General features: G+C 39.1%; 1 protein-coding gene across 6 annotated transcripts in view; it reads left to right on the top strand.

Moving 5' to 3' along the window:
- The window catches only part of tfap2e (transcription factor AP-2 epsilon), a 77,830-nt gene that overhangs the window by 10,190 nt on the left and 39,641 nt on the right, over positions 1-27,999 (top strand). For 3 of the 6 annotated variants that reach the window (XM_078423458.1, XM_078423454.1, XM_078423460.1), the window contains one exon: positions 6,874-6,918. The exons of 2 other annotated variants lie outside the window; for them this stretch is intronic. In XM_078423458.1, coding sequence (XP_078279584.1) covers positions 6,874-6,918 — 45 coding nt within the window. Of the gene's footprint in view, positions 1-6,873; positions 6,919-24,007; positions 24,059-27,999 lie in introns of all 6 variants that reach the window. One more of the 6 variants, XM_078423457.1, reaches the window with a different exon arrangement.

Genomic DNA, 27,999 nt, shown 5'->3' with positions numbered 1-27,999 from the left:
TCCTAACTAAAACTGCCAGAGAAATGATCATAATTTAAAAAAATGTGTTTTTAAAAGTAATCTCGGAGGTCTGAGAATGTCTGTGGTTCGAATAATAACGAAGAAGATTTACATAGAATGCACAGGACAAAAACCGGCTGCTTGTCCCAATCAGGTTAAACTGGTCCTTCTGCCACGTACTAACAGTCCCCGCCTTTTATCATATCATCATATCATATATATACAGCCGGAAACAGGCCTTTTCGGCCCACCAAGTCCGTGCCGCCCAGCGATCCCCGTACATTAACACTATCCTACACCCACTAGGGACAATTTAAAAAAAAACATTTTTACCCAGCCAATTAACCTACATACCTTTGATCTTACCTTCAGCTACTTACTCGGCCCCTCCTCAAACGCAACTAATTTCTGTGAGGTAGTAAATTCCTCATTCTGTTCAGACTCCGAAAAAAAGAGCTATGTACCAAATTCTCCATTTCATCTTTCGACAGCAAATTTAAACTAACGGGTTTCAGTTTTTACACCCTGCTTCTAGTCCAGAAAAAAACCCACGTTTTCTATGTTATCATGGAGAGCAGATGCGGGTTTGTTGCTTTTATATGTTGTGGATTTCCAAAAGATCCTGCTGCCCGATTCAAGAAAAAGACCCCGTATACTATTACCGTTTCAAATAAAGTACAACTTCTCCATCGTCGTACCATGCTTGTGATTTTTTAATTCCCTATATCAATTTCTATATCAATTTGCCATATGAAGTGCACACATGGCCGCATACCTGTGGACTAACAAGGGATTGTCAGAAGTTTCTACTTTTCAATTCCATCTCGTCTAGAAATAAACCCAAGGCCAACTTCAATTTTAACGACATAACCGAAGTTGCTACCAATAGCTTGTAGCAACATATCTAGATTATTGTTTCCTAAGCAATATTTGTTCTTTTTTTCTTCTTAACAAAACGGAATGCCTTGCACAATTCTGCTTATTAATTTCTGATTATTTCCTTATTCTATCACTTCATCGACGTTTCATAAATTGGCTTCAGTCTTCCATCCCATCGATTGTTCCTAAAGTTGGTTCCATTCGCGAATTTAAAACGTGTTCTTGATTTACAAGTCCGGTTATTTAATAGACACTGATCTATAGTGATCTCTTATAAAATCAAACTTTTGGCCATCTTCCACCTCTTTGCTTCAGAACTCACCGTTCAGTCAGCTTCTTGTCATATACTCTTGGCTTTATTGTTGAATCTTACCAAGGTCATTTGGAAATCTAGATAAATGATCTCTACTACATTGTCCTTGTTGACTCCCCCTGTCATTTCTGTTACACAAACCAGGAAGAATAGTCAAGCAAATCTTTTCTTGCGGAATCTATTCTATATATTTTTCCTATTTTCTCCCTCGGTGGAGCTTGCCAATATTACGTGGCATTAATACTTATCCGGATATTTTGATCTTCAAATTTAAATATCCGGCATTACCCTACGTTTTCACGAACCCTCTTGGATTAAAACCATGTAACAATATTAAATATTTGGGATCATTTCCTTGGGATCATTCATAATATTCCAGTGAAAGTAAAAAAAAGAGATTTTATCCGTTGAGTTTCACTAGTTTATTTTACAGTTCTCCCTTTAAAAAAACCTGTTAATCTTAGTTGCTTTCTCTCCCTTGGAAATATCGTTACAGAGCAACCACTTCGTGTTTATTAAACTCTTGCTCATTTATTAATGTGTCATGCTCATCCCTTACTGACCGTAACCACTGTTACTGTTGTCTTAGTCTCTTGATATTTAACTTTTATTGCTCATGTTTGTCTTCCCAATTTTTCCCCTTCGCTCCAGTCTTTCTATTCTTTCCCGCCATTTCCACTGCCGTCCATGTATTCGGTATTCATTACTCTCGCCTGTCCCTATATAAATTGATAGTGTTTTATCAATCTTTATTCTGTTCGTTTTTTAACTATATATTTTTCCTCGACACAATTTTCATCAACACTTGATATTTTGGAAATTGGCAAGTTTGGCTTCAACGCCCACTGGTCTCTGTAGTTGAAAATCAAACCGTGCTTATGACTCGAGTAGATTTATTCAAAAACAACCGGAAATCGTGAATAAAACTGTCAGGAAATAGGCCGTTATGAGGAAGAGTGAGAACCTTGATACAACCGACGTTTTCTTGGAAATGGCGAGAGCGAATTGACCTGTGACCGAGGCATTATGAGTGAAAGTGGAATAGCTGACGATGGAAGAGGCAGTCGACTTCATAACTCGTCAAGGTTCACGAGAAATCTTCTGAGGGGCTCAATGTGTATGCTCTTCTAAATCTCAGAAAAGTCGATAAAGATGTTAAATTTGGTAACTTCAACATGTAATTTCTTCAGTCTTATTTAAAAGTGTAAAACTTCAGTCGGTCTTATAAATCTGTTTATAAACGGGCAGAGGAGGTTTAGTGGACAGCAGACAGTGCAAGGAGAGTTATTCGAATTCATTTAATTTCATATAATGTGAACTGGAGTTTCAATGCGCGTGATTAAAGGAGAAATTATTTTAATATATACATGTGTGTGTGTGTGTGTGTGTGTGTGTGTGTGTGTGTGTGTGTGAACTGTGTGTAAACAGGCTGTATATGCATGTGTGTGTGTGTGTTTATCTATATCTGTATCTATGTCGAAGGATTTAGTCTGCATCAAAAAGAAACTATTGTTATTTCCAATTACGCTGTAGAACGAGCCAGTATAGATTCCGCGTAAATCCCATGCCTACAACAATTAAACCTCTTCAATACCAGACCCAACCAGATAAATTTAGCTGGAGGTGTTTGAACGTTACTGTTTTAATTAATTTAAAGTGCTCAGAAACTGAATAGGCGTTAAAGCAGAGGCAGGAAGGTACTCTAGAATAGAAGCTCAGCACCGGCCGGACAAAGTTTTGGCCGACTTTTAAAAGCAATAGAGTTTGATCGATTCCATATCTTCGTGCAAACGGATTAGATTTCGACGTGTAATTCGCTTCTTTCCGAACAAATCTTTAAACCTCAAAAAATCAAACCCATTTCGAAACGGCTTTCCGCAGGCATTCCTCGCGGAGACGTTGATGGTTCTGCACCAGCCTCGTTAATTTAATTCCGAAAAAATCGTAGAACATCTCTGAAAGATCGGCGGAATCTTTGCACAAGTTCAGCCAAGCTGTGTGAAAAAATATTAAACGAATATTACTGGTCTGTCGATCATCCGCTGGGAGTTTTTTTTGTTCCACATGGGAAGCTGCTTTGGCAGAATAGCTGGCTCGTCTCCGCGCATCTACCACTTAAATTCCCCTGAGGTTTGTCGGGTGCTGAGCTATGGCCGGCTCTTGGGAAATAGCGCTCCCTAACATAGTGCAGAGGGAGAGAGAGTGAGAAGGAGAGAGGGAGAGAGAGGGAGAGAGGGGGGGGAGGAGGAGGGGAGGAGGGGGGGGGGGGGGGAGAGAGAGAGAGAGAGAGAGAGAGAGAGAGAGAGAGAGAGAGAGAGAGAGAGAGAGAGAGAGAGAGAGAGAGAGAGAGAGAGAGAGAGAGAGAGAGAGAGAGAGAGAGAGAGAGGATGGTGGAGAATGGGAGCTTAAAATGAAAAAGATAACGAAGTACATCAAGTAAGAGCGAAACGCTGTCAGCTGGAGATTAAGCGACCACAGAAATGGGCAGAATGTCAGAAAGTCACATCAAAATGAAAATACGAATGTGCGAAAAGCCAGCAAACCAGCAGTGACTGGGGGAAGAGTGGCGGCGGATGATAGATGGATGTTCATTAACCCTCTCCTGGGCTCGTTTAGTTCTCATTTCTGCTATTAGCCCCCGCTGAGCTATTACAGCCTCAGACAAGCGGCCGCTGCGCGGGTCCCAGCGTCTCAGCTCGCCTGGGACATTGCAGCCTGTTAAATACTCTGCTGCGACCACTCTCAGGCCGTGTCCTGTTCCCGTGGTCTCTCTCTTTCTCCGGTCAAACGCCGGTAAGTTTTACACGGCGGCCGTCCGAACGGCCGAGTACCTCTGTACTTTAGAAAGTACTCGTTGTTTTAAATGGACAGGTTCACTCTTTACATAATTATTTAATAAAATAAACAGAGATGACTTTTACCCTCCTTAATAGCTGTTATTGTCCGGGTGCTATTTCTTTTACGATTCTTTGCGTTTCTTTTACGACAGATTATTGGCCTGACGTTAAGTTTCATACCATCATTTTGCTTGCACTAAAAGGCGTGGACGGTGTTGAGTCCACTATTGAGAAAGAAGACTCACACAGCACTGTTACAAGGACAATATTTGACTGCAACATTGTTCCTTTGCAAGACTTCCTTATTTTGATCAAATTACACAGCGAATCTCGAGCAAATATTAATGGTGTTCATTTCGATCAGTGCTCCCGCAGCACAGGTAGCTGCTGGACATTTTTGGCACAGCTCTCGTTGATGTCAACAAGCCATACGACGTCGAACCCGCATCTTTGCTTCTAATTAGAATCATTTCTTTAATTACTATCTGCGGTTTCAACTTGCAAATTACACGAACAAGGACAAAGCCGTATATTTTCATAAATGTCAGCACAATAACTCAATTATGGTTACACGAGGAGTTGAGCTACCGAACGAATGGCTGGGTTCACGCTCCCAATGTGTGGAGTCTGAGGCGATTCACAGACGGGATTAAAGTGAATTTATTTCATGCACAGAGGGGCGAATTTCCCCAGCACTTTCAGTGAAAGGGTTACCGACCCTACATCTGTCGTGCGGTTGGAAGAATCCGAGGTTCCACGCTCACTGCGCTCCTCACACAGATCCTTCTGTGTTGTATTGGTGAGGGTGATACCAGAATCCCAAAATAAGACCATGCAGGTGTCTAAAGTTTAATATCTCACAGCTATGGCAAATTTCAGCCAGAACCAAATGGTGCTAGAGAGAGATTTAGTGAAAACAAATGCATGGTAGCGTATATTGGAAAGCCCCTGTTGCAAAGATGTTCCAACAGTGTTTATTTCACTTTGATTGCCACTTGATGGTGAAACGGCTGCAAGTTCAACAGCCCATCAGAGCGTGCACAAGATATTTGCATAATTGTCCTGCACAAATTAATATTGTTATTTCACGTGGCGTCCAGCTTGGTCATAAATAGCTGCTTCTCATAATAAAACAAAACTTATGTTTTATCGCCTCAATTCAAACGGCGCAATTGAGCACGAATCCCTACCAGAAATAAACAATTACACATCCAATTTAACAAACTCTGAGCAGCCCTTTCATTTAAGCGCCGTGTATTTCACAAAAGATTCGGATTAGTTTGCTGTTATAGATACCACGCTGCAATGAATTCCCTTGTTCACATGAAGCTCAGAGTAAACAGTACAGGGTAATGATAGATACAACGATATGTATGAGGATGCATGCAAAATAGCGGAATAGTTCAACCACCGTAGTGCAATCTGAAGTGCTGCCAAAAAAAACAACAAAATGACTCTAAAGAACTTTCTTCTGTGTATATCTGTCCCAGAAAACGAAGTTGGCAGATAAAGGGAAAAAAAAGTAAACTTATTGTCCAAATAACCATCCATTCCAATTCTGTAAAGTACCTACAAAGTTATGCTTCAACCCCACCATGGCAATCAGTCTGAAGAAAGGTCCCGACCCGAAACGTCACTTATCCATGTTCTCCAGAGATACTGTCTGACCCGCTGAGTTACAGCAGCACTTTGTGTCTTTATTTTCAATCTTCTATAAATTAAAAATATGCCTAGAATAAAGGTAAACATATATTATAGCATTATGTTATTATTTGTAATTTATATTTCCCTCCATTGAGTTTTAGCATCTATATAGACAAATATTTCACATCAGTATGTCTGTGACTGTGTGGGAAACAATAGTTTTTAAATGTTTAGCAGTTCTGGAAAATTTGGTGCACCTACCATATTATTTGGATTCAGATTTAACAAGAAGTATCTGTTATCATATAATTGTTCACTTCAATTAACATTATCCTGAAAGTGAGTTCAGTATTCACTTTTCATTTACATGCTTTCTCTCTCTCTGCACATGAATCACCAAAGAGGCCTTTACTAAACAGCTTTTAGGAAATAAGTTTTTAAATTACATTTCTCCCACTCATTTGGATAAGAGAAAAATCCAAAATCAAAACAATCACATCAAATAAAAAATTCTGTACTGGTTTTCTTAAACTCAGTAATAAAAAAAAAAGAAACTCTGTCAAAAGGATGCTTTACTCATGGGATATATTGTGTGAATGGCGTTTGATGGAATGACCTCCCCATCCTCCCATTCTCTCCCCATCCCTTAAACAACCTTACACAGCTGTCGGAGTCCAATTTCCTGCCCACCCAATCCAAGAGTCAGGCGAGAAGACATGGGGAGGCTTGGTGGTAACTAAACCTCAGCCACTGTGCTTGCAGGGCTGCCTGACAAGAGGCAAGGCTGCGTGCAAAGTTTCACCTCCTGTGAGCCTTTGTAAGTGACTTGTAGAAACAAGGAACTGCAGATGCTAGTTTACAATAAAAAAGTCACAAAGCACTCGTGTAACTCAGTGGTTGAGGCAGCATCTTTGGACAACATGGATTGGTGACAAAGGGTCCCGACCCAAAAAATGGCCTATCCATGTTCTCCAGGGATACAGCCTGACCCTTTGAGTTACTCACTGAGTTGTTCAGCACTTTGCGTCTTTGTGAATTGTTTTATAGTTTTGTAAGAGTTTGTGCAAGAACTGTTTAAAAATCTTTAAATAGCTTTGAATAATTTAAAAAAATCTAGAAAACAGTTGAAAGTGCTAATAATCCAAGACATTAAAACAATGTAAAAGAAAATCAACTTGCCTTTTACTTCTGAACTTCCAGGTTTGGAATCACTATCCAATGGGAGATGCTGGGGTCTGAACCAAGGTAATGTATTTATGAGACCCCACCATAAATCCATCATTTCCTCAATCGCCGTACATTTGGGTTTCTCCACGTGGAGCCCGGCAGCCAAGTGGCATGGCCTAATTACTGGCTTCTGCCATTCATCTTGCTCTATGTGGGTACCTAGATCACACCAGTCCTGTCCATGCACACAACGAGGGAGTAGAAAGAGTGTACCCTCATTAAAATGAGATTCAGTGGATATTTTTATGGTAGAGATAGATCGATTTTTGATTAGTACAGGTGTCAGAGGTTATGGGGAGAAGGCAGGAGAATGGGGCTAGGAGGGAGAGATAGATAAGCCATGATTGAATGGCAGAGTAGACTTGATGGGCCGAATGGCCTAATTCTACTCCTATAACTTATGACCTTATGACCTTCATCTTTATACCTAATGAATGTAAAATTGTCTTCATATTTACTCCTCCAAGAAATGTGATGCAACAAAAAAAAATCTCGCCATAAAGGTGGACCTATAAAATTGTGTCCCATTCTTTTCAATAATTTTATGTCTATCAAATGAGAACAATTCAGTGGCTGTTCTAATTCTGCTTTAATGGCAGGAATAATCATTTTTAAAAATCTCAGTGGAAAATATATACATTTTCTGGTTGGATTATGAGAAAAAAATGTTTGAAATGCTTAAGAACAAAAAAATAGGAGCTGGAATAGGTCACCAGACCAATCCCCAAGGCTTGCCCTTCCATTCAACATGATCACGGCTGAACAATGCTGGCCCCAACTCCTCTTCTGTGCTAGTTCCCCATCACACCCAATTCTTCGATCTTTCAAATGTTTATCCACCTTCACCTCAAATAAATCCAGTGATCTCACCTTCACCACTTTTCACTTAGATTCACTTAGGTAAACCTGGGTCAATCATGAATGCCGGGAAGATATTTGTTTCAAAGGAAGAATATCTACATTGTGAATAAATGAAAATTGTCTGACAGAAATTGATCTATAATCAAAGCAGCAGATAGGATAATGGCGTTTAAGAGGCTTTTAGATAGGTACATGGATTGGCATGGGATAGATGAATATAGATTGATGTGTAGGCAAAGGAGATTAGTTTAACTTGGCATCATGCTTGGGTACAGATATTGGTAGCCAAAAGAAGGTATGGTATACTTCTACAATATAGACTTTGATTATACTATGTATAAGTATGGGAGTCAAGTGGTTTCCTGAGCTTTTCAAAAGATTTTTAGAATATTTGAAGTGACATCCTACATTTAGTCATCGAGTCATGGAGTGGCCCAACTGACCCACACCGATCAACATGTCCCATCTACACTAGTCTCACCTGCCTGCCTTTGGCCCATATCCCTCTAAACACGTCCTATCCATTTCAAGGTATGAAATTTAGAAAAGTTTTAGTATTTTGGACAATTTTTGACTGCTCGGTACAGTCAAGGTCAGATTGAACCTTTTGACCTGCAGTATGATCTTGGTAGCTGGTATTTAATGACATTTGCTTTGACAAGGTGGTTGGACCGGAGGAGGTGTGTGCTGATTGTTGGATTGCCAGCCTTCTGGTTTCCACAGATGTCTGTCCTCTTGTGGAACTTGAAATCTCCTGGGCTTTGTGCCAATGGCTAACCACCACCTATCTTTGATCAAGCCTTTGGATTGCTAAATGGTGGAAAGCCTCTGGCTCAGGGAGATGCCGGGAAACAAGGGTGGTCTCTGGCCTGAGCTTGGACACAAGGAATGGGTGAACAGGGTGGGTGGGCTGTGGTTGGTGGGGTTTATGTATTCTGGGAAATATAATAGTCAAATGTCAAATGTTGACTGGGAGCCAAAACAAACAGAGCAAAAAATAGCCGCATCAAACTCTTTAATCTGCAGGTCATAAATGATACTCCCAGTTTTCCCCAAATTCACCACTTTTACTTGAGTCTTCAGAGCCTGATCAACTAGAGCAGTATCAAATTAACTCACAGTCTCAAGATCCTGGTCTCAAGATGCACCAGGACTGCAAGAAACATTGGTATGAAATAATCTCTTTGGGTTATGTGAGACAAATTGATCATCAACTTCAATAATGTGTGAAAATCTCCACCAGTGTCAAGCTGATGGAAAATGCCAGAGGGAAGGAATAGGTGACGTTTTGGGTCCGAAGAGGGTCTCGACCTGAAACGTCACCTATTCCTTTTCTCCAGAAATGTTGCCTGACCTGTTGAGTTACTCCAGCATTTTGTGTCTATCTTCGATGTAAACCAGCATCTGCAGTTCCTTCCTACACATGGAAAGAGCCAGCATGAATGCAGCTCAGGGCAGGCATGTGGGAAGATATAGGTACTGGAAAAACCTGAAGATGGTTTAGGATTTCCTCCCATTCAGATCTCACTCCATTTCCCTAAACTGGGATTTATCTAGACTCCTGCCAAGAGGACACTTGACACTGATTTGAGCCTTCAGTCAAAACTGTGCAATGCTCCAAATGGCAATCAGGGTTTTGACTGAATGCTAAACCAAGGTCAAATTCCTCCCAGGAAAATATTTGGTGGCAATGAGAGAGAAAAGGTTTAAAAGTTCTTACTCCTACAGTTTAATGCCTTACCCTGAATCCATGGTGAAATGTATAATATCTTTGAAGTACCAAGCAGTGGGCAAGGAAGGAAATGGCTTAAATGCTGTGGTGAAAAAGAGGGGAGTATATGTAAAATAGAAAATGCTATAAATACAGCATTTCAACAATAACTATGGCAAGAAAATAAGAATTGATGGTGAGGTCCATGTCCTTATATTGGAATAATAAATTATTGTTGAGATCATTTGGGTGGTATTGTAGACTGTGAAGATGGTTATCAAGAATTACTGTGGGATCTTGATCATCAGGATAAGTCGCCCAAGAAATGACACGTTTAATATGTGCAAGGTGTGGCATTTGAGAAGTCAAACCAGGGGTAGGACTTTCACAGTGAACAGTATGGCCCTCGGGAATGTTGTAGAACAGAAAGATCTGGGAGTATAAGTACAGAATTCCTTGAAAGTGGCGTCAGAGGTAGACAGAGTGACAAAGAAGGCTTTTGGCCTTAATCATTCAGGATATTGAACATAGAAGTTGGGATGTTATTTTGCAGTTGTACGGGACTTATGTGATGCCTATTGGAGGATTATGCAAAACACAATGCAGCGGAATAACTCAGCAGGCCAGGCAGCCAAGACTTGATGGACTGAGTTATAGAAGGAGACTGGGCAAGATAGGACTCTATTCCTTGGTGCATAGGTGTGAGAGGAGTGATCCTGTAGAGGTATATAAAATCATGAGGAGAATAGATTGGAATTTTTTTCCCAGGATTGGGGAAACAAGAACTAGATGACATAGATTTAAGGTGAGAGGGGAAAGATTTAATAAGAACCTGAGAGGCAACGTTTTCATACAGAGAGTGGTACGTATGAGGGACGAGCTGCCAGTGACAGTGGTTGAAGTGGCTTTTAAATGGCCCATTATCACAGCTAGCTCAATGCAACACTGGATATTGTTAACCGTGGCCATCTTTTGGAAATTATTTTCTCAGACATGAGAAAAATAGAAGCAGAATTCAACCCCTCATGTTTGTCAAGTATTTCAGTTGTAAATAAATAACTTCCCCCATCTGTCCTATAATTATGTCCCCTAATTGGTGATTCGCTCAGTTGTGGACACATTTTAACATTTACCCTGACATACCCCCTTAGGATTTACATATTTTAACAATATCACCCTTATTCTTCTAAACTCCCAAAACATAGAACTAATTTCTTTAGGTGCCATTCCAACACTAGTACAATCCTCGAGTATATTCCAGAGACGTGCAGGTTTGTGGGTTAATTGGCTTCTGTAAAGCTTTCCGCAGTATGTAGAACTAGTGTCTGGGTGATCGCTGGTCGGCGCTTACTAGGTGGGCCGATGGGCCTATTTTCATGCTGCATCTCTAACCTAAACTAAACCAAACTAACTTTTCATCCCAGGGAAGCTATGGGAAATTTTGTGCATCAGGCCTTTACATCCAAGTAAATGTTTCAATGTGCTGCATTGAAGTTTGAAACTGGTGTTTCATGTGTATTAATGCCCAACCCAAAAACTCTGCCATGATGCAGAATTGGCTGATTTATGCCATTGTAAGCAGCCAGCGGTGAAAATCCCAAACTTCAGCTCAATCACTCATCATGGTAGATAATATAAACTAGAAATAAAATGGTTAATTATTAATCTGAATTTATTAAAATCCTCCTTGATTACAAATATGAATTTTACATCCAAGCCTGTCCAATAAGTCAATTATTTTTCTGCACAAAGCCAGGCACCTCAAATATAACCCAAAGCAGAATTATTGTCTTTGGTGGGCAAAATTCTCCACACAAATCACTTTCCTGAAACTAGATCGCATTGTAATGAACTAAACATGTTTGGAGTCAACTTTTGGATATAATATTAAATTTCAGTTTAGGATTTATTTATCTTGTTTTATTTTATTGTTTGTATTTGCCTGGCTCAAATACAGACTCTAAGCTGTAAGATAAAAATTAATGTTACACCATCAGCAATTTGGCCCTACATCAGTCACAGTGTGCTGGTCCATTGGAATGATGGTAACTTTGATTAGAGGAGCCTATTCCGCAGGACCCAGGTGTGCAGGAATGATCCCAGCGGCCTCTTCTTCAGGTGATAAAGTGCTTACAGAGCAACTGTCATTATTGCAGCCACTCCATCAATGTAGATGGGAGAGACCTATGGTCTGGAAAAGCTGCTGTGAAATCTAAAATATTATTCTGATAAAGAGTAGTCACAGTAACAACCAGAAGGATCAAATCTTTTGTGGTGAATTCCCCCTACATATAAATAATAGACTCTCCAACTGCCTTGCAATAACAATTTTCAAAGCAACGTTCATCTGTTACATTCATGCAATGTTGTCAGCTTCACTTAAGGGACCATCCAATATTGTGTTAAGGCACTGAGGAACAAACACTCTTTTGTGTCCCATTGACAATCATTGCATTGATTCCTGGCAACTTTAAAACTGAAAGCTCATATTTACTAAACCTGGATGACACATTTTCAGCTATGTTTGCAGCTCGTTTGACACAATCACCTCTAAAGCAACATCGCAGGTGGTTACTGTATTGCTCACTTAAGCTAATCTTGTTCAAATTAAAGTGATATGCATTGATTACATAAAATTACAAAACAGATTGCAGAAGTCCAGAACATGGAAATTTGTATCCACATGCATGTTAAAGCAAAAGTATTGGTAAAAACATAAATTTGTGATAAATCTGATTTTATTTATTGCCTTGTAGTTTTTTGAGCAAGACAAATCCAGTTTAGTACCTTTGACCAGTTGGATTGATACTGTTGCAAGTGCAACCTTATTGCTTGTTTCTTCTGTGCAATTCCATCCAAAGTGTGTGGATTTTGAAGCATGAATTAAGCTCAGTGTAGCTCAAGTTTCCATGATCTTTTGTGCTAGTTAAAAAAAAAACCATTAAGCTTGCTGCAGGCTCTGTCCTCAAAGCTGGTCACACCACCAAATTGCCATTGAGAGTTTCTGCTAATTGCATTTTTTTGCAGGCCCTTTAGAAAACTAAAAATTAAGCTGGATCTTTTGGGCTCAAGGACACACTAATAGGTATGTTTTAAATGGTTTGATTGTAATTTTTTCTTAATTCACCGTGAAGCAGACTATTGTATCTCAATCTAATTAAAACAAGTTTTTTAATATTTTGAAAGATAATTTCCAGTAATTTACGATCTGGTTACTTACAGTTGTTGAATTGGCACTGTGATTAAGAGGCTTACTCGTGAGAAATCCATTTCACTTGTACTAACCAGATTTTAAACGTCAGTAGCTTTAAACCATAACAAGGAATATTGTTAAAGAAACATTCTTAAAAAATTATGATTTTATGTTGCCCGATTGCACTAGTTTATGATAGATGTAATGCTACAAATAAAACTAAGCAGAAAATCTGGGGGGAAGGAATTCATTTCATTTTTGCCATAATTTTCCCCCACAGAATGTCCAATTGTACCCAAGCTAGAGGGACCAGCTCACATGTTCAGTCCAGATGGGCTTCAGTATTACATCATTTTCATGAGATGTCAAACTCGCAAAAAAGTTTCATCTGTGCCAAATATTATCCAGGGCTTCCCAAAGGATTAACATCTATTAATTTGCAGTCAAACCTTCTATAAGACATTCATCATTCTAATTAATCTCACATTAAATATGCTTTTGTTAAGCATTTATGGACATAAACTATTAATCCATCCATATGTTTAATTAAAGCACTGCACTTGCATTAATTCCCTTAAACTCTCTATTGTGCAATGAATTGCATTAGTCAATTATTTATTTTATTGGCATATTGTTGAGATAAGTTAAAGATACCCTGTCACAGAGGACTGTCAAAGCCATTGAGCTCAGGGTAATAGGTTCCAAAAGGGTAATAGGTTCCAAAAGGGGAATGAAAACAAATTTAGTAAGAAATAACCCACAAGACTTTAAACTAACGTTGAACTCATCGGTTCAGTACAAAGAGTCATTTAAATATCAAATGATATTAATAAATTTAGATGCGTATTTTATCAGTAATTGCAGTGATGGGCTGGGCTGACAGAACATTCCAATAATATGAGATACAAAAATATATATTTTAAGCAGATGAACTCCACTAACAAAGTAAAGAAAATTGAATTGCTCAAAATTATTTGTAGCTTTCATTATTTAAAAAGGGCAACAGTTGTGTCACAGAGAAACAGGAAATAACTGGTTTAAATTTGTGAATGTAACATCAAAGCACAGTTTTTGAAACTGTAGAGAGGAGACCTCATTTATAACTATATTAGTGGAATCAAGTTCATTGGTAACTACATTAAATAGAAAAGCCAATGAAATTAAGTATCCCATATATTATGGCATGGCAAATTGCAAGCTTAGGCTGTGATTCTTTTTACTGTTAGATTTGGTCTCAGTGGTGCCATCTGAACATTGAGATTCACTGCTTTCCTAATGATGGAAACAGGAATACAGAAGGGACTGTCCCCAACCTAGTTATTATGCTCAGTGACACAAGCAGTTGCTTGTGGAGTGCATTTCCATGCTCCAAGAGATAATGTGAGCAGAGCATTTTATCTTGTGAATACATGCTCTTGAAATTAAATGAGAATGCTTAACGTGAAACAGTACAGCACAAGAGCAGGCTCTTCGGCCCACAGTATCCGTGCCAAACATAATGCAAAGTTAATCTCTTTTGCCTACCTGTGATGCATATCCACTCTTCCCTGCATATCCATGTGCAGTTGTATGATAAAACTAAAATCAAAAGCAGTGCAATAAATATTGAGAAAGTTATACAGCTTTTAGGGTTGAATGTCTTCCATTTAATCCATCTAACAGTAAAATAATGTATTATGCAGTTGGCTTTTATTCATGGCACAGGTCATTTGCCACAAATATCATAAATGCCATACACATGTTATTTTAGTCACTGGAGAATTTACATTGCAATATGGAAATGTTTATTCCATATTAAATCTTCAGATTTAGTTTCAATCCCTATTTGGTTAACAAGAATGTACAGCTTCAAACATTCAATGAACTGGAAAACACTAGGTATGTCTTTGGATTTTCAAATATGAACAAATGGGGTTGGCATTCAGTCTTCCTTCACTTGTTAGTTATGTTGCTCATCATGTTTCTTTTAAAATTCATTGGATAAATTAACATTTAACATTTCAAATTAACATTAACATTAAAGATTCCTTATTGGATTGAATTTTTAATTGTCCTGACCATTCATATTTTACTTGCTGTCAGAAATTTTAATTTATCCAATGAAATTATGAGTACTGTTGTTTAATTTTATGGATTTTATATGTTGAAAGTCTCTGATTTTTAATCAGTGTAGTTCCTGCAGTGCTAAGTGGTTGTTGTATTGGTATATTGGGGATCTGTACAGTTTGCAATCATTACTGATTTGTGGCAAACAGCAGCAGATGGCTTTTATTCTCATTAAGAAAACAAGCAACATATTTTTGTTGGAATTTATTCAAACACTTGCTTTGCTGTGAAACTAATACATGCATAAATATGATCCATAAATCATTTGGGGAAAAATGTCATTTGTAAATTAAATAAGGAACTTTGCTATTCATTTTCAATTCCCCTTGAAATTAATGAAATGTTTCTTTTAACTTGTAACACAAAAAAAAAATCAGTGTTAATATCTCTGAGGGACCACAGGTCTTTTCAGAAAGGATGTGTAATTGTAGTTGTTCAGGGTGGCCTCCAGTTCCTGTGTGTCTGTTACACACCCCAGACACCAGTAAACTTCAATCCAATGCACTTGCAAACCTGTTTAATAACTGCTTGCTGTCTTGTTACAGCGGCGGCCAGGGAATAAGCAGCAAGGAAGGGCCGACTTCCAGGGAAGAAGGCATGTTAGATTACGTTGCATGTTATGTTCATTCTCCCCCTGAAGTGATCATGATAACAAGATTTCTGTGCCTTAGAAATCACCTAGGCCTTCACTAAATGGTGTTCAAGATGACCTTTTGGAATAATTACAAAGAATATCATTCAAACACCACATGCTAAATTAGTGATTATTATTAGACTATTTTATATGTCATAATACATTTTCAGTGCCTTTATAAACAGAAGTAGACAAATCATACAAACTGCAAGGGCAATCTTGCTGAACATATTAGAGAATGTCTTCATATTGGATTGCTTCAAAAGATGTCCCAACTTGTTACTTTGAAGGTTCTTTCAGCACTGATGACCTCATTGCATTTAAATCCAGTTTGAACGGATGTCCCATGCCATCAATTATGATGTAGTTTTATTTGAGAGAGATGATTTTTTATTTTAAAGCAAATTGTTTAGACATTTTGTTTGCTGTTAATAAGATTTTACTGAAGATCTTCAAAGCTTTATTCTCAGGAGGTGGACGCCTGTATAAACCAGTTTGACATTTCACATAGGACAGCATAAAGGTGTCATCCTCCATCACATCACTGTCCTTGGGAGTATCTTTTTTGTTAAATACAACTGAATTACTCTTGTCAGGGTTTAAGCATACTTTGACAATGGTAGTATTGACTCCCCCAACATTGGGAACATTTTTCCTGCATTTAGCTTATCTAGTCCTTTTATAATTTTATAGGTCTCCATAAGATCCCCTCTCATCCTTCTAAACCCCAGTGAATACAAGCCCAGTCTTTCCAATCTTTCCTCATATTACAGTCCCTCCATCCTAGGGATTAACCTCATAAACCTCTGCTGCACTGTCTCAATAGCAAAGACATCCTTCCTCAAATTAGGAGACCAAAACTAAATACAATACTCCAGATGTGGTCTCACCGGGGCCCTATACAACTGCAGAAGGATTTCTTTGCTCCTGTACTCAAATCCTCTCATTATGAAGGCCAACATGCCATTAGCTTTCTTCACTGCCTGCTGTACCTGCACGCTTACTTTAAGTGATTGGTGTACACCAAGGTCTTGTTGCACTTCCCCTTTACTTAATCTGACACCATTGAGATAATAATCAACCTCCTTATTTTTGCTCAAAGTGGATAACCTCACATTTATCTTCATTATACTCCATCTGCCATGCATCTGCCCACTCACTCAACCTGTCCAAGTCACCCTGCAACCTCCTAACATTCTCTTCGCAGTTCACACTGCCACCTAGTTTTGTGTCATCCGCAAACTTGCTAGTGTTACTTCTAATTCCATCATCCAAATCATTAATATATATTGTAAATAGTTGTGGCCCCAGCCCCAAGCCTTGCGGCACTCCACTCTCCACTGCCTGCCATTCTGAAAAGGACCCGTTTATTCCTACTAACCATGATCACAATGAATGGCGGTGCTGGCTCGAAGGGCCAGGTGGCCTCCTCCTGCACCTATTTTCTATGTTTCTATATTTCTATGACTGCTTGTCCTATTTAAGCCTGTAATAATGAAATATTCTGCAGGTGTTACTTCATTAAAATAATGTCAAAGTTTTGTAATAAAGTAATGAAATCTGGATTTGAACTTCTTCCTGATGTCACCATCAGAACAATATATATTTTTTATTATTGGCAGGCAATTCTACACAATTGCATTTTTGATAAATTTGGTACTATGTGAATCAGGGTGGTGTTGCCATTTCATGTAAAATAAAACACTGGTCCCTTTGCGTATGTGGTATCATCATAACTTATTTTAGAAACTTATTTTTATAAACTATTCTTTTTTCTAAACAAAAATATTGTGAAATGCTCTAGTTGTGTGGCTAAACCTGAAAGGATTCTTACTTTTCTTAGTTTGTCTAACAGCAAAATATAGATTTGATAAATTAGTAATTTAATTTAATCCTATTCACTTCAATTGCAAAATTAATTGATTGACTTGGATTTTGCTAAATCTTCAAGCTTATTGTTCCCACAGAAGCACTTCTTGATCAATGTCTATATTTCTATGACTGCTTGATCAATTTCAATTATTGCAGGAAAATACAAGGAGTGATTTTTAAAAAACTATTTGTGTAGGAGCCATTATTTCATTTACATTAGATTTTCTTTAGTCTTGAATGAAAGTAATGGTACTATCTCTGTCTAGTGTTACTTCATAACAAATACATATAGCATAACAGATGGCCAGCAATGATTTACAAAAGCAGTAATTGAATAAAGTGATTCTGAAGACGCCATTTATGGTGCGACTGAAGCTGGAGCAGACTTAGAAACATCAACAGAACGCCAAGCTTAAATTAATGCTTAAAACTCACTGCCAGCTGCTTGTTATTCTTTATAATATGAAACCTATAATTTTATCATCACAAATTTTGGCATTTTACGCCTTTATGTGGGAAAAGAGATGGATGCTGTAAAAAGTACATAAAGAGAATTAAAACAGCCTAACACTGATGACAATAAACTGGAAGGTAGTTCACCTGTAAGAATGTACAGATGTGTAGTAGCAAATGTTTTTAGCATTAGTTCACTGGATAATTATTATCACATTATATTAAGCATTTATTTTGACTGACATACTTTTGCCATTAACCAGTCCCGCTGTTCATTTATATTTTGTAGTTGGAGTGACCAGACATTGAAAATTAAATTCTACTTTGTTCTTATTAAGTTTCTAATAGATTATAAAGTATGGTTAAGAAAACTCACATATACGTGGGACGGTAAAAAAGATATCTGCTTTTAAAGCAAAAAGCAATAGATTTTAAATTGTCTGAGATGATGCTTGCCTAAAGTATTAGACTGTTTAAAAAAAACTATATTTGCCTAAGTTTATTTTTGCAAAGTAAGTGTAAATGAAAGTCTCAACAGTCAGTAGTGCATCACAATTTAGCATATAGTGCTTGTTTGTAAATTCAGCATATGGTGCTTGTTTGTAAATCTCTGTAAAAAGGCACAGAACGAGATAAACTATTAAGTGTTTCCCTAAATGTTATCCTATCTTGGAATCAATGGGATAAATGCACAGAGTATTTTACCCAGAGAAGGGGAAACGAGAACCAGAGGACAGGTTTAAGTTGAGGGGAGAAAGATTTAACAGGAACCAGAGGGGCAAATGTTTTACACAAAGGGTGGTAGGTGTACAAACAAGCTGCCTGAGGCGGTAGTTGCAGCAGGTACTTTCACAATATTTGAGAAACATTTTGGCAGGTACATGGATAGGATAGATTTAGAGGGATATGGGCCAAATGCAGGCAGGTGGGACAGGTAGATGGGGCATGTTGGTCGGCATGGGCAAGTTGGGTTGAAGGGCCTGTTTTCACAATGTATGACTCTATGACTTACTATGTTTCAAGCATCTTTAGAACATAAAAATATAAATAATGTTTCAACTTTTACTGCAGAAAGTATTATAAAAGTATGGATTTTATCCAGGTTGGTTTACAAGAATGCTTGAACATTTACTCTTTTTATGGTCGTTGCAGTACTTAGTGGCCATTCATATTGCACATATTTTCTGAGATGCTTTGTTGATGAACATTAGTGTATAACTTAGAGTTTATGCTGGCTTAATTCTTTGTTTCTGCTATTTGGAAACCTGATCAATGAATTTAAATCAGCTTAAAGTTTTTCAATGTGTTTGTCATGAACTAAATCTAAACTTTAGAACCACAGTGTCTCCAGATAAGAAGAATAGGCAGAGTAATAGGATGTGTGTTTCACCCTGTGACAGTCAAATGCTGACTTTGTGATCTCAGGCTGTATTGGCCAAGCTTAGAAGATGAACTGTAGATTTTCTTTTCATTGAATCATGAAAGTGTACGACACAAAAATGGCCCTTTTATTGACCTTGATGCCAATCTACGCTAATCCCATTTGCCTGCATTAAGCCATATTAGTCTCTGTCTCTTCTATCCAAATATTTAACACTCTATGTAAGGAAAGACTTACTTCTCAGATCTCCTTTAAATTTCTCCCATTTCACCTTAGCCAGCTAGTTCCATTTGTAGATTCCCTTGCCCCTGGGAAAAATAAAGATTCTCTGCCACTCACCATTTTATAAACCTCTACAAGGTCAACCCTCAGCATTTTACTGAGAATGAGCACTGCCTATCCAATCCCACTTCATGACTACAGCCCTCCATTCCAGGCAACAGTCTGCCTAAGAAGAAGGAGATATAATAGATTTCATAGTATCATAGAATCATAGAAATGTGCAGCACAGAAACAGGCCCTTATGGCTTACCTCATCCTTGCTGACTGCGATGACTATCCAATCCCATTTGCTGGCCTTAAATTTGTATCTCTCCACGCCTTTCCTATCAGAGTACCTGTCCAAATGCCTTTTAAATAACGTAATGGTATCTTGTTTCCATTTCCACCAATGGCAGTTTGTTCCAAATATTCAACATTCTCTGCATGAATAATGACCCCTCAGATTGCTTTTAAATGTCTTCCCTCTCACCTTAAATCACAGGCTCTAATTCTAGACCCTGCCCTAGGAGAAAGATTCTGACTATCCATTCTAGCTATAAAGTCAGCCCTCATACTTCTACATTCCAGTGAAAATAAACCCAACTTATCCAATCTCTCCTTCTTAACTGCAGCCCTCCATTTCTGGTGAATCTCTTCTGCACTCTCTCTATTGCTACCGCATCCTTCTTGCAGTGTGGAGTCCAGAACTGTAGACAATTCTATACGTTAAAGTGTGGTCTAACCAATGTTTAATCTAAGCAACTGCAACATGACATCCTAACTCTTATACTCAATGCTGATGAAGGCAAGCATACCAAATACCTTTCACATTGCCGAATCCATCTGTGTCGCCACTTTCAGGATGTGCACCTCACAAGAGAGTGCAGATGCTGGAATCTGTAGCAAACGGAGAAATGCTGGAGGAATCTGGCAGGTGGAGGGAAATGGACAGCCTACATTTTGAATCGGGACCTTTCATCCAGACACTAGTTCCCCAAAGTCTCACTCTTCACTAAGGTTCCTGCCGTTTAATCAATATGTCCTGCCCAGAGTTTGACCTCCCAAATTATGCCTCAGGTTTATCTGATATATTTTATTCATAAAATGTACAACTATATAATATATATATATACATACTTGAATATAAAAGTCAGGAAGTCATGCTGCAACTGTATAAAACCTTGGTTAGACTGCACTTAGAATAGTGTTTGCAGTTTTGGTCACCACATTACCGCAAAGATGTGGAGGCTTTGGAGAGGGTGCAGAAGAGGTTCATTGGCAATGTTGCCTGGATTAGAGAGCACTAGCTGGAAGGAGAGACAAATTTACTTTGTTTTCTAGGGAGCATTGGAGGCTGAGGGGAAATCTGATGATAAAATATGATAAAACGAGGTGTAAATGGGGTAGATAGAATCTTTTTCCCACAGTAGAAATGGCAAATACTGGAGGGATAGCTTTAAGGGAGAGGAGGAAGTGTAAAATATATTTACCATGCAAGTTTTGTTTTACACCAAGATGCCTGGAATGCACTGCCAGGGGAAGGGGATATGATAGCAATGTTTAAGAGGCATTTAGACAGATACATGATCGGACAGGGAATGAAGTGATATAGACCATGTGCACTCAAAAGTGCAGTTGAAATTGGCATCATGGTCAGCACAGACCTTGTGGGTTGAAAGATCTGTTCCTGTGTGGCACTGTTCTATGTTCTGTGTCATTTGCAGTTACAGGACATATCCAATGACATCTGTCCTTCTTCCACATTCATCCCATGAACAGTATCTAACGGCTTTTGTACCAGGTTCAGACCCTCAATGTGCAATGGCAAAGTTCCTTGAACAATGAACTCTCTCTGTTGATTTTTTGTGACAGACACACCAAGATTCTGTGCATCCCACAGCACAAAGTACTACCCCTTGTAATGTTCGAATCTGCAGCATTAATTTGTGGACAGATTCTTGCTTCAGACAGATCAAAATTTGTCTTTCGACGAGTTGACAACCTCTTGTCAGCAATTGATGTTTGTACCAGTGTGCATCTCAGGATTTAGCCAGCAGCTTGTATGAGATGAAGCTCAACAAAAACCACTCCTCTCTTTCTAGTCTCTCATGCCAGATGAATATGCTGGAAGAAGAGAGATCATCTCAAAACCACTGCAGCAATCACAAGGGCAGCGTGTGGTGAATCAGAAACTTTGCTGGTTCGCTGGAAAATTGTAGAATATAAGATAAAGCAATTATCATGCTTGAATTTGCCTTATTGTCTGACTCATGGGAGAAGGAATTTGCTTACTGCTTGATCCTCCAGTTTTGTTACACTGTTCCCTCTGAAGAAAAAATGATTCCCACTGGAGCAAATGTCTGCTATTGTGCTGGCTTACCACCGAGCTGCCATTTTTTTTTGTGGTCATGTATACTGAACTTCCTGTGCAAGCATGTATTGTGAATCCCTTGTGACCAGTGCAAATATCCCTGTAATTGGGCAAGGCCTGTAGGCAGAATCACAATGTTGTGACATTCCACTTGGACAAATAAATCAGTTCCACAGCAGAAACGGGGTGGATGCTCCTATGATATTAATTGACAGAGATATCTGCTGGTGTAGAAACAAGGAACTGCAAACACTGGTCTCAAGAAAAAGACATAAAGTGCTTGAGTAACTCAGCAGGTTACTCTGCTGACTGGCGAACATGGACAGGTGATGCTCCGGGTCGGGGCCCTTCGTCAGATTGATGATAGGTGATGTTTCAGGTTGGGACCCTTCTTCATAATGAAGAAGGGTCCTAACCCAAAACGTCACCTATCCATGTTTTCCAGAGATGCTGCTTGACCCGCTGCGTTACTCCAACACTTTGTGTCTGCATCGGCTGTTGATAGTCTATTTCTGAGTTTCATAGTTTTCCAAAGGGAAGATTTATTTTGAACAACAAATAAAGTCAGTTATAAGGGGTGCATTAGAAGTTAAAGCTTTTTGCTGTTCCTATGATCACCAGTTGCCTGCCCTTGAAACATACTGTTACTTCCTGTGTTTTCTTAGATGTAGTCTTTGGAATATCGGTGTGGTCCAGTAGAGTGCAGGGCCTCTCCCAGTGTATGTGGTCAACTGTGCTCACAGCAGGCCTTTGGCAGCTGGTGAAGTCCTATGCTCAGGCTGTTACATTGACAAATATTCCACAACACCTGAGAGCTATTAAATTATACAAAAATTTACAAAAACATTAAACCCCTCACACAAATAGATTGTGTAGGGAATTAGATGGGTTAAATGTGTGGGCAACAAATTGGCAGATGGCATGTAATGTGGGAAAATGCGAATTTGTGTACTTTGAAAGAAAGAAATGAAAAAATATATTTATATGGAGTGAGACCTGAAAATGTAGAGGTGCAAAAGAAACTAGGAATCCTAGTGCATGAAACACACAATGTTAGTATGTAGATACAGTAATGCATTTAGGAAGACTTATGGATAATTGACCTTTATTACAAGGGATATGGCACATAAAAATAGAGAAGTTTTAATGCAATTCCACACCACACCTGGGGTAGAGTATGTGGTCATACAGCATAGATACAGGCCTTTCGGCTCACCATGTCCATGCTAACCATCAAATAGCCATGTACACAAAATCTATTTACCAGCACTTTGACCTGTTTTTTTCTGTTGGAAGAATGTGAAACTTTACAATTCTCCACATCAGAAAGACACCAAGAAAGCACTGTGGTGGCCAAAATTGGATTACTCGTGATCTTATCGAATGGCAGAAGAGGCTAAAAGGGATAATAGGCCAACTCCTGCTCCTGTTTATACAATCAAAATAAAAAATAATCCAGTTAGTATAAGTGATTTAATTAAAATAAATAAAAAGATCTGTTTACCATCTGCGCAGCAGCTCTCTCTCCCCACTGATTTCAATTAGGTTGTTGAAACTTGCAGTGGGTTTAAACTGGTGCCAGTTGAGTGGGCGGATTTCTGTGAGGAAGTCTGTACTGCCCTGTTGGACTCCAATGTGGCCCACACGTGCAGTGCAGGGCACCTGGCAGTACCAACCACACAATGGAAGGTTCTGCTGGCTTTTGCTAATGCCAGCTCTGGAGTTTGGCACTTTTGTGAAGAAACTTGGGCAAGTATGATAAAAAGTTCTTGTTACAAGCAGAGGTCCTGTCCTAATACATTGATTCGCAAAGCAGGGCATTCAACATTATTCGAATATATATTCTCTGGATTGAACCAAGTGCTAAACTGAATCCTTGGCTTGTTTACATTGTTGAACTCTGCTAGAATACAGCTAATTTGCTTATCCAGTTGTATAAAGAGAGTAGGAATTGCATGCAGTAAGTCAGATTTTAATCCTGGAGATTCATTCCGCTCCAACGCACAAATGAACAAAATTTGTTAAATACTGCGCAAACTCATGACATTGTGTGCACTCCAATCTGGAAACAACACTAGTGCAGGCTTTTCTGGTGAGTGCTGTAGCAGTGAGCACCAGCTGCTTATTTTCCAAAACAACGCAGGGTGTGTTAAGCCATAGCCAGCTAGAACTGATTAAGTACCTCCCACCATTTTCTTGGTTCTCTTAATATCAACATCTCTGTGCTTTCCTGCAACCCCATTAACTTCAGTTCTTTTCCCCAGGAAAAGATCTCCACCCAACTTTCTGTCTTTTGGATGTTAAAGTTCCCTTTGGTAAGAACTTTCCTTGACACTATGAATAATGTTGACCTGGTGATTGTTTTTCTTTATTCAGCTTTCAATGTTCTCATCCCACCACTGCCATTCGCAATCCCTTGTATCTGCTGCCCTCTTTTAGTTCTTTTCTTTTTTTTCTTTACTTCCTGAATTCTAAATGTTGAAGACCTGAGAATCTTTAGCAAATTGGTCGAAGATTCACTCGGATATTGCTAAGAATTATTTATCATCTATTTCCACAATCAAACACTACAAACATTCCAAGACCATCCTGGATTCAAGGGCCATAAGTAAACTCCTGGTATTCCATTTGCCCTAATCTCAAGTGTCATTAGAGTCGGACTATAAATTCACAGACATAGGAGCAAAATTAGGCCACTCGGCCCATGGAGTCATTTGATCATAGCTGATCTATTTTTCCCTCTCAACCACAATTTTGCATGTGCCTCCTTCTCCCAAGCATGATTGCAGAATACCTTATCTACTATCCTCTGTTACTCTGCATCTGTTAATATACATTTACCTGTTTGTTCATTGCTACCTTGCAAGCCCTCTCCTGCTCCTCCACTGGACTCTCTGTTTGCACCCCTTTGCAGTGGCATTTGGCATTGCCCCTTGCTTTGTCAAGAATGCAGACATCACTTACTTTTCAGTCAAAAATCCTTGACCCATCTGTCTTTTTCCATTAGCTTGCTATCACCAATCTCTCAATCCTCTCTGGGTTCCTGACCACAGCATTACTTTCTGGTTCAGTGGCCATCATTCCCACAAATCCGCTCTGTTTCCCTGTGGATGTTATAACCCTGGTTACTGCACCCACATCCTCCCTGTACAACTCCAACCCACAGTTGGAGGACTTTTGGCCCATTGAGTCTGTGGCAGCTCCCTGTAGAACAATAACATCAGTTTAATTGCCCCACTCACAAATATCATAGGTGGGGGAAGAGAGGGAGGAATTACTGCTTATTAGAAACTCAACAGTGCCAATTACATAATAAAAGAGCTACTAGACAAGAGCTGTGTTTCATTGAAATTCTCCTAACTCTCTGGAGCATCTCTCATACTTAAGGCACAAGTCAGAGAAGAGACAGGACAACCTTAATGAATGTAAATGAGTGCACAATAGTCAGGAACTTAAAACCAGCCTGACTACCCATTTATCTGACCAGCACCTCATGAACCACCTTAAACATCTATTCTCTCCATCCACTTTCAAACTTGAGCAGCAAGGTTTGATACCTATAGAATGCACAGCAGCAAGACACCATGGATTTTTTGACCCCCTGTTTTCCAAATCCATGACTCTTCTCCACCGGGAAAGACGAAACCAGCCATTCATAAGCTCATCATTATCTCCAAGCTGTACGCTGCCCTGACAGAAACAATTCCTCATCATTGGATCAAAACTTTGTGATCTTCCTTCCCAAAAGCGCCTTCATTGAATGGACTGCAGCAGTTCCAGAGAATTGCCCACCGACCCGTCCCAAGGGTAACTAGGGCTTAGGTGATGAAACCAAACATGAAATAATACAGGTGCTGAAAATCTGAAATTGGAGCTTATTTTCTCTTTGCTGATTCTTCCAGTGCAAATGCTGGCAACAGCCTTTGTTTCCAAATCAGCCAATATGAAATGATCTCAGCTTTGCATGATAAAAGATCGATTCCTATCTGCAGGACTCCAGACCACGAAAGATCATAGGGTGAGGGAGTACAGCAAACAGATTTTCAGTGATCAAGTTAAGGGCGGCACAGGGGCGCAACTGGTAGAACTGTTGCCTCACAGCGCCAGAGACCTGGTTTTGATCCTGACCTCAGGTGCTGTTTGTATGGAGTTTGCATCTTTTCCCCATGGCTGAATGGATTTCCTCCTGGTGCTCCAGTTTCCCTCCACTTCCCAAAGTCATGCTAGTTTGTTGGTTAATTTGTTGCAGTAAATTTCCCCCAGGGTATGAAGAGTGGATGAGAAAGTGGCGTAACATAGAACTAGTGTGAATGGATAATCAATGGTTGATATGGACTTGGTGAACCGAAGGGGCTGTTTCCATGTTGTATCTCTAAACTTAACTAAGTTGTGTTGTGTGTAAACTTGTCTCCTTTGTATTCATGCCAGTAACTTAATGTCTCAGAGAAGCGGGACATCAATTGGCAGAATCTCGTGGCTGTGGAAACCATGCCAAACATTAAATAAATAGATCTTCCAATCAGTACAGTAACTGCATTCTGTAGAAAATGTATTTTGTTCAATGGGTAATGACATGGTTTGGTTTTATGTTGCCACATGGTTTGGGTGGCACAGTGGCACAACGGTAAAGGTGCTACCTTACAGCGGCAGAGACCCGGGTTCAATCCTGACCATGGGTGCTGTCTGTATGGTGTTTGTACATTCTCTCTGTGACTGCGTGGGTTTTTACCGGGTGCATTGGTATCCTCCCACACTCCAAAGACATACAGATTTGTAGGTTAATTGGCTTCTGTCAATTGTAAATTGTCCTTATTGTGCAGGACTCTGCAGGTGTATGGGGGGGGGGGGGGGGGGGGGGGATGATCACAGATCAGCATGGACTTGGTGGAGCCAAGGGCCAGTTTCCACACTGTATCTCTAAAGTCTAAAGTCGAAATCTAAAGTTATGTCAGTAAAATTAGAGGTTTGATCCTGGCACTGACTTAACTAATTTTAGCCGAGAATGTGACAGTAGGCTACAATAAACCTTAATTACCGAGGGATAAAGTAGCTGAAATCTTGTTCTACATCTTACCAGAGGTTCGATTCAGTCTTTGCTAGATAGTTTTGCAAAGCTTGACTATTCTTAATTGAAAATGGATTGGCCTACATTGGAATTGTTCATATTCATAACATCTTGCACCTATATGGTGCCTTTTCCGAGAGGAAAACGATCTTAAAGTGTGTTCAGTATGGATTTTTTAACTTGGTTGTCAATTTATGCATAGTCCAATATTCATAAATATCAACACAATAAATCCTTTGTGAAACTGATATGGTGATGTTGGTTGAAGGATGTACTTGCTTTATCCCTACTTTATCTCATAAAAATACACAAAAGTGTTTTCTGTCTGCCTGTAACCATTATCACTGCAACACAACAATCTTTTGTTACATTTAAATGCCAAATGTTCACTTTGTATAAATATCATGAATAAGTAATTTACAACTGCATGGACATCAAAATAAGTGCATCAGTTTGTAAAGTCCATGCCTGTTAAAATGTATCACCAAGGGATGAACGCGTCCTGGTTTTGTGCTGCTGGATTTGGAAAACAGAGATGCTGTTCTTCCGGTTACATCAAGAGAGTTGGAATAGCCTGCAGTAATTCATTTTCGGGCCTGGGGATTCATTCAGCTACAATGTGCAAATGAGCAAAATTCATTAATTAGTGCACAAAATCAGCATTGTGTGTGCACTGTGTTTTGGTAACTGCACCGGTGCAGGCTTTTTTTTTTCAGGTGTGTGCTCTTAGAGTGAGCACCAGGTGTTCTTTTCTTCCACTGCAGCATCGCGCTTGTCAGACAACAGCAGTTGGAACTGATGCTGCTGAAAAACCTGTTTGTATTTTTCAAAGCAAAATTACGTGAAAAGAAGCTGACGGGCATAAGATTGCAACAGAGCAAATTAAATTTGATGGGACCATTTTGTGAGAGACTTTACAAAGCCCTCTATAATTACATGTAAACTGGAAATTAGCACAATCTTAGAAAAATTGTCGTTTAGTTAAATATATTAAATTAAGTATATTTAACTAAAATAATTTGGGGAGAGGAGCAAATGAAATATTATAGAATGATTGCCAAATATTATTATGGCCATTTGCTTTCTTTATTCTTCGATTTGCTCAAAGATGGTGATTCATGTTGGACAGAATTGTGGACTGTTCTAAAACCTCCTCCATGTGGCAAAGCTAATTATGTAAGGCAAGCTAGT

The sequence above is a fragment of the Rhinoraja longicauda genome, chromosome 27 (genome assembly GCF_053455715.1).
Source record: "Rhinoraja longicauda isolate Sanriku21f chromosome 27, sRhiLon1.1, whole genome shotgun sequence".
NCBI classification, from domain to species: domain Eukaryota; kingdom Metazoa; phylum Chordata; class Chondrichthyes; order Rajiformes; family Arhynchobatidae; genus Rhinoraja; species Rhinoraja longicauda.
This window is presented reverse-complemented; position numbering and strand designations above follow the sequence as displayed.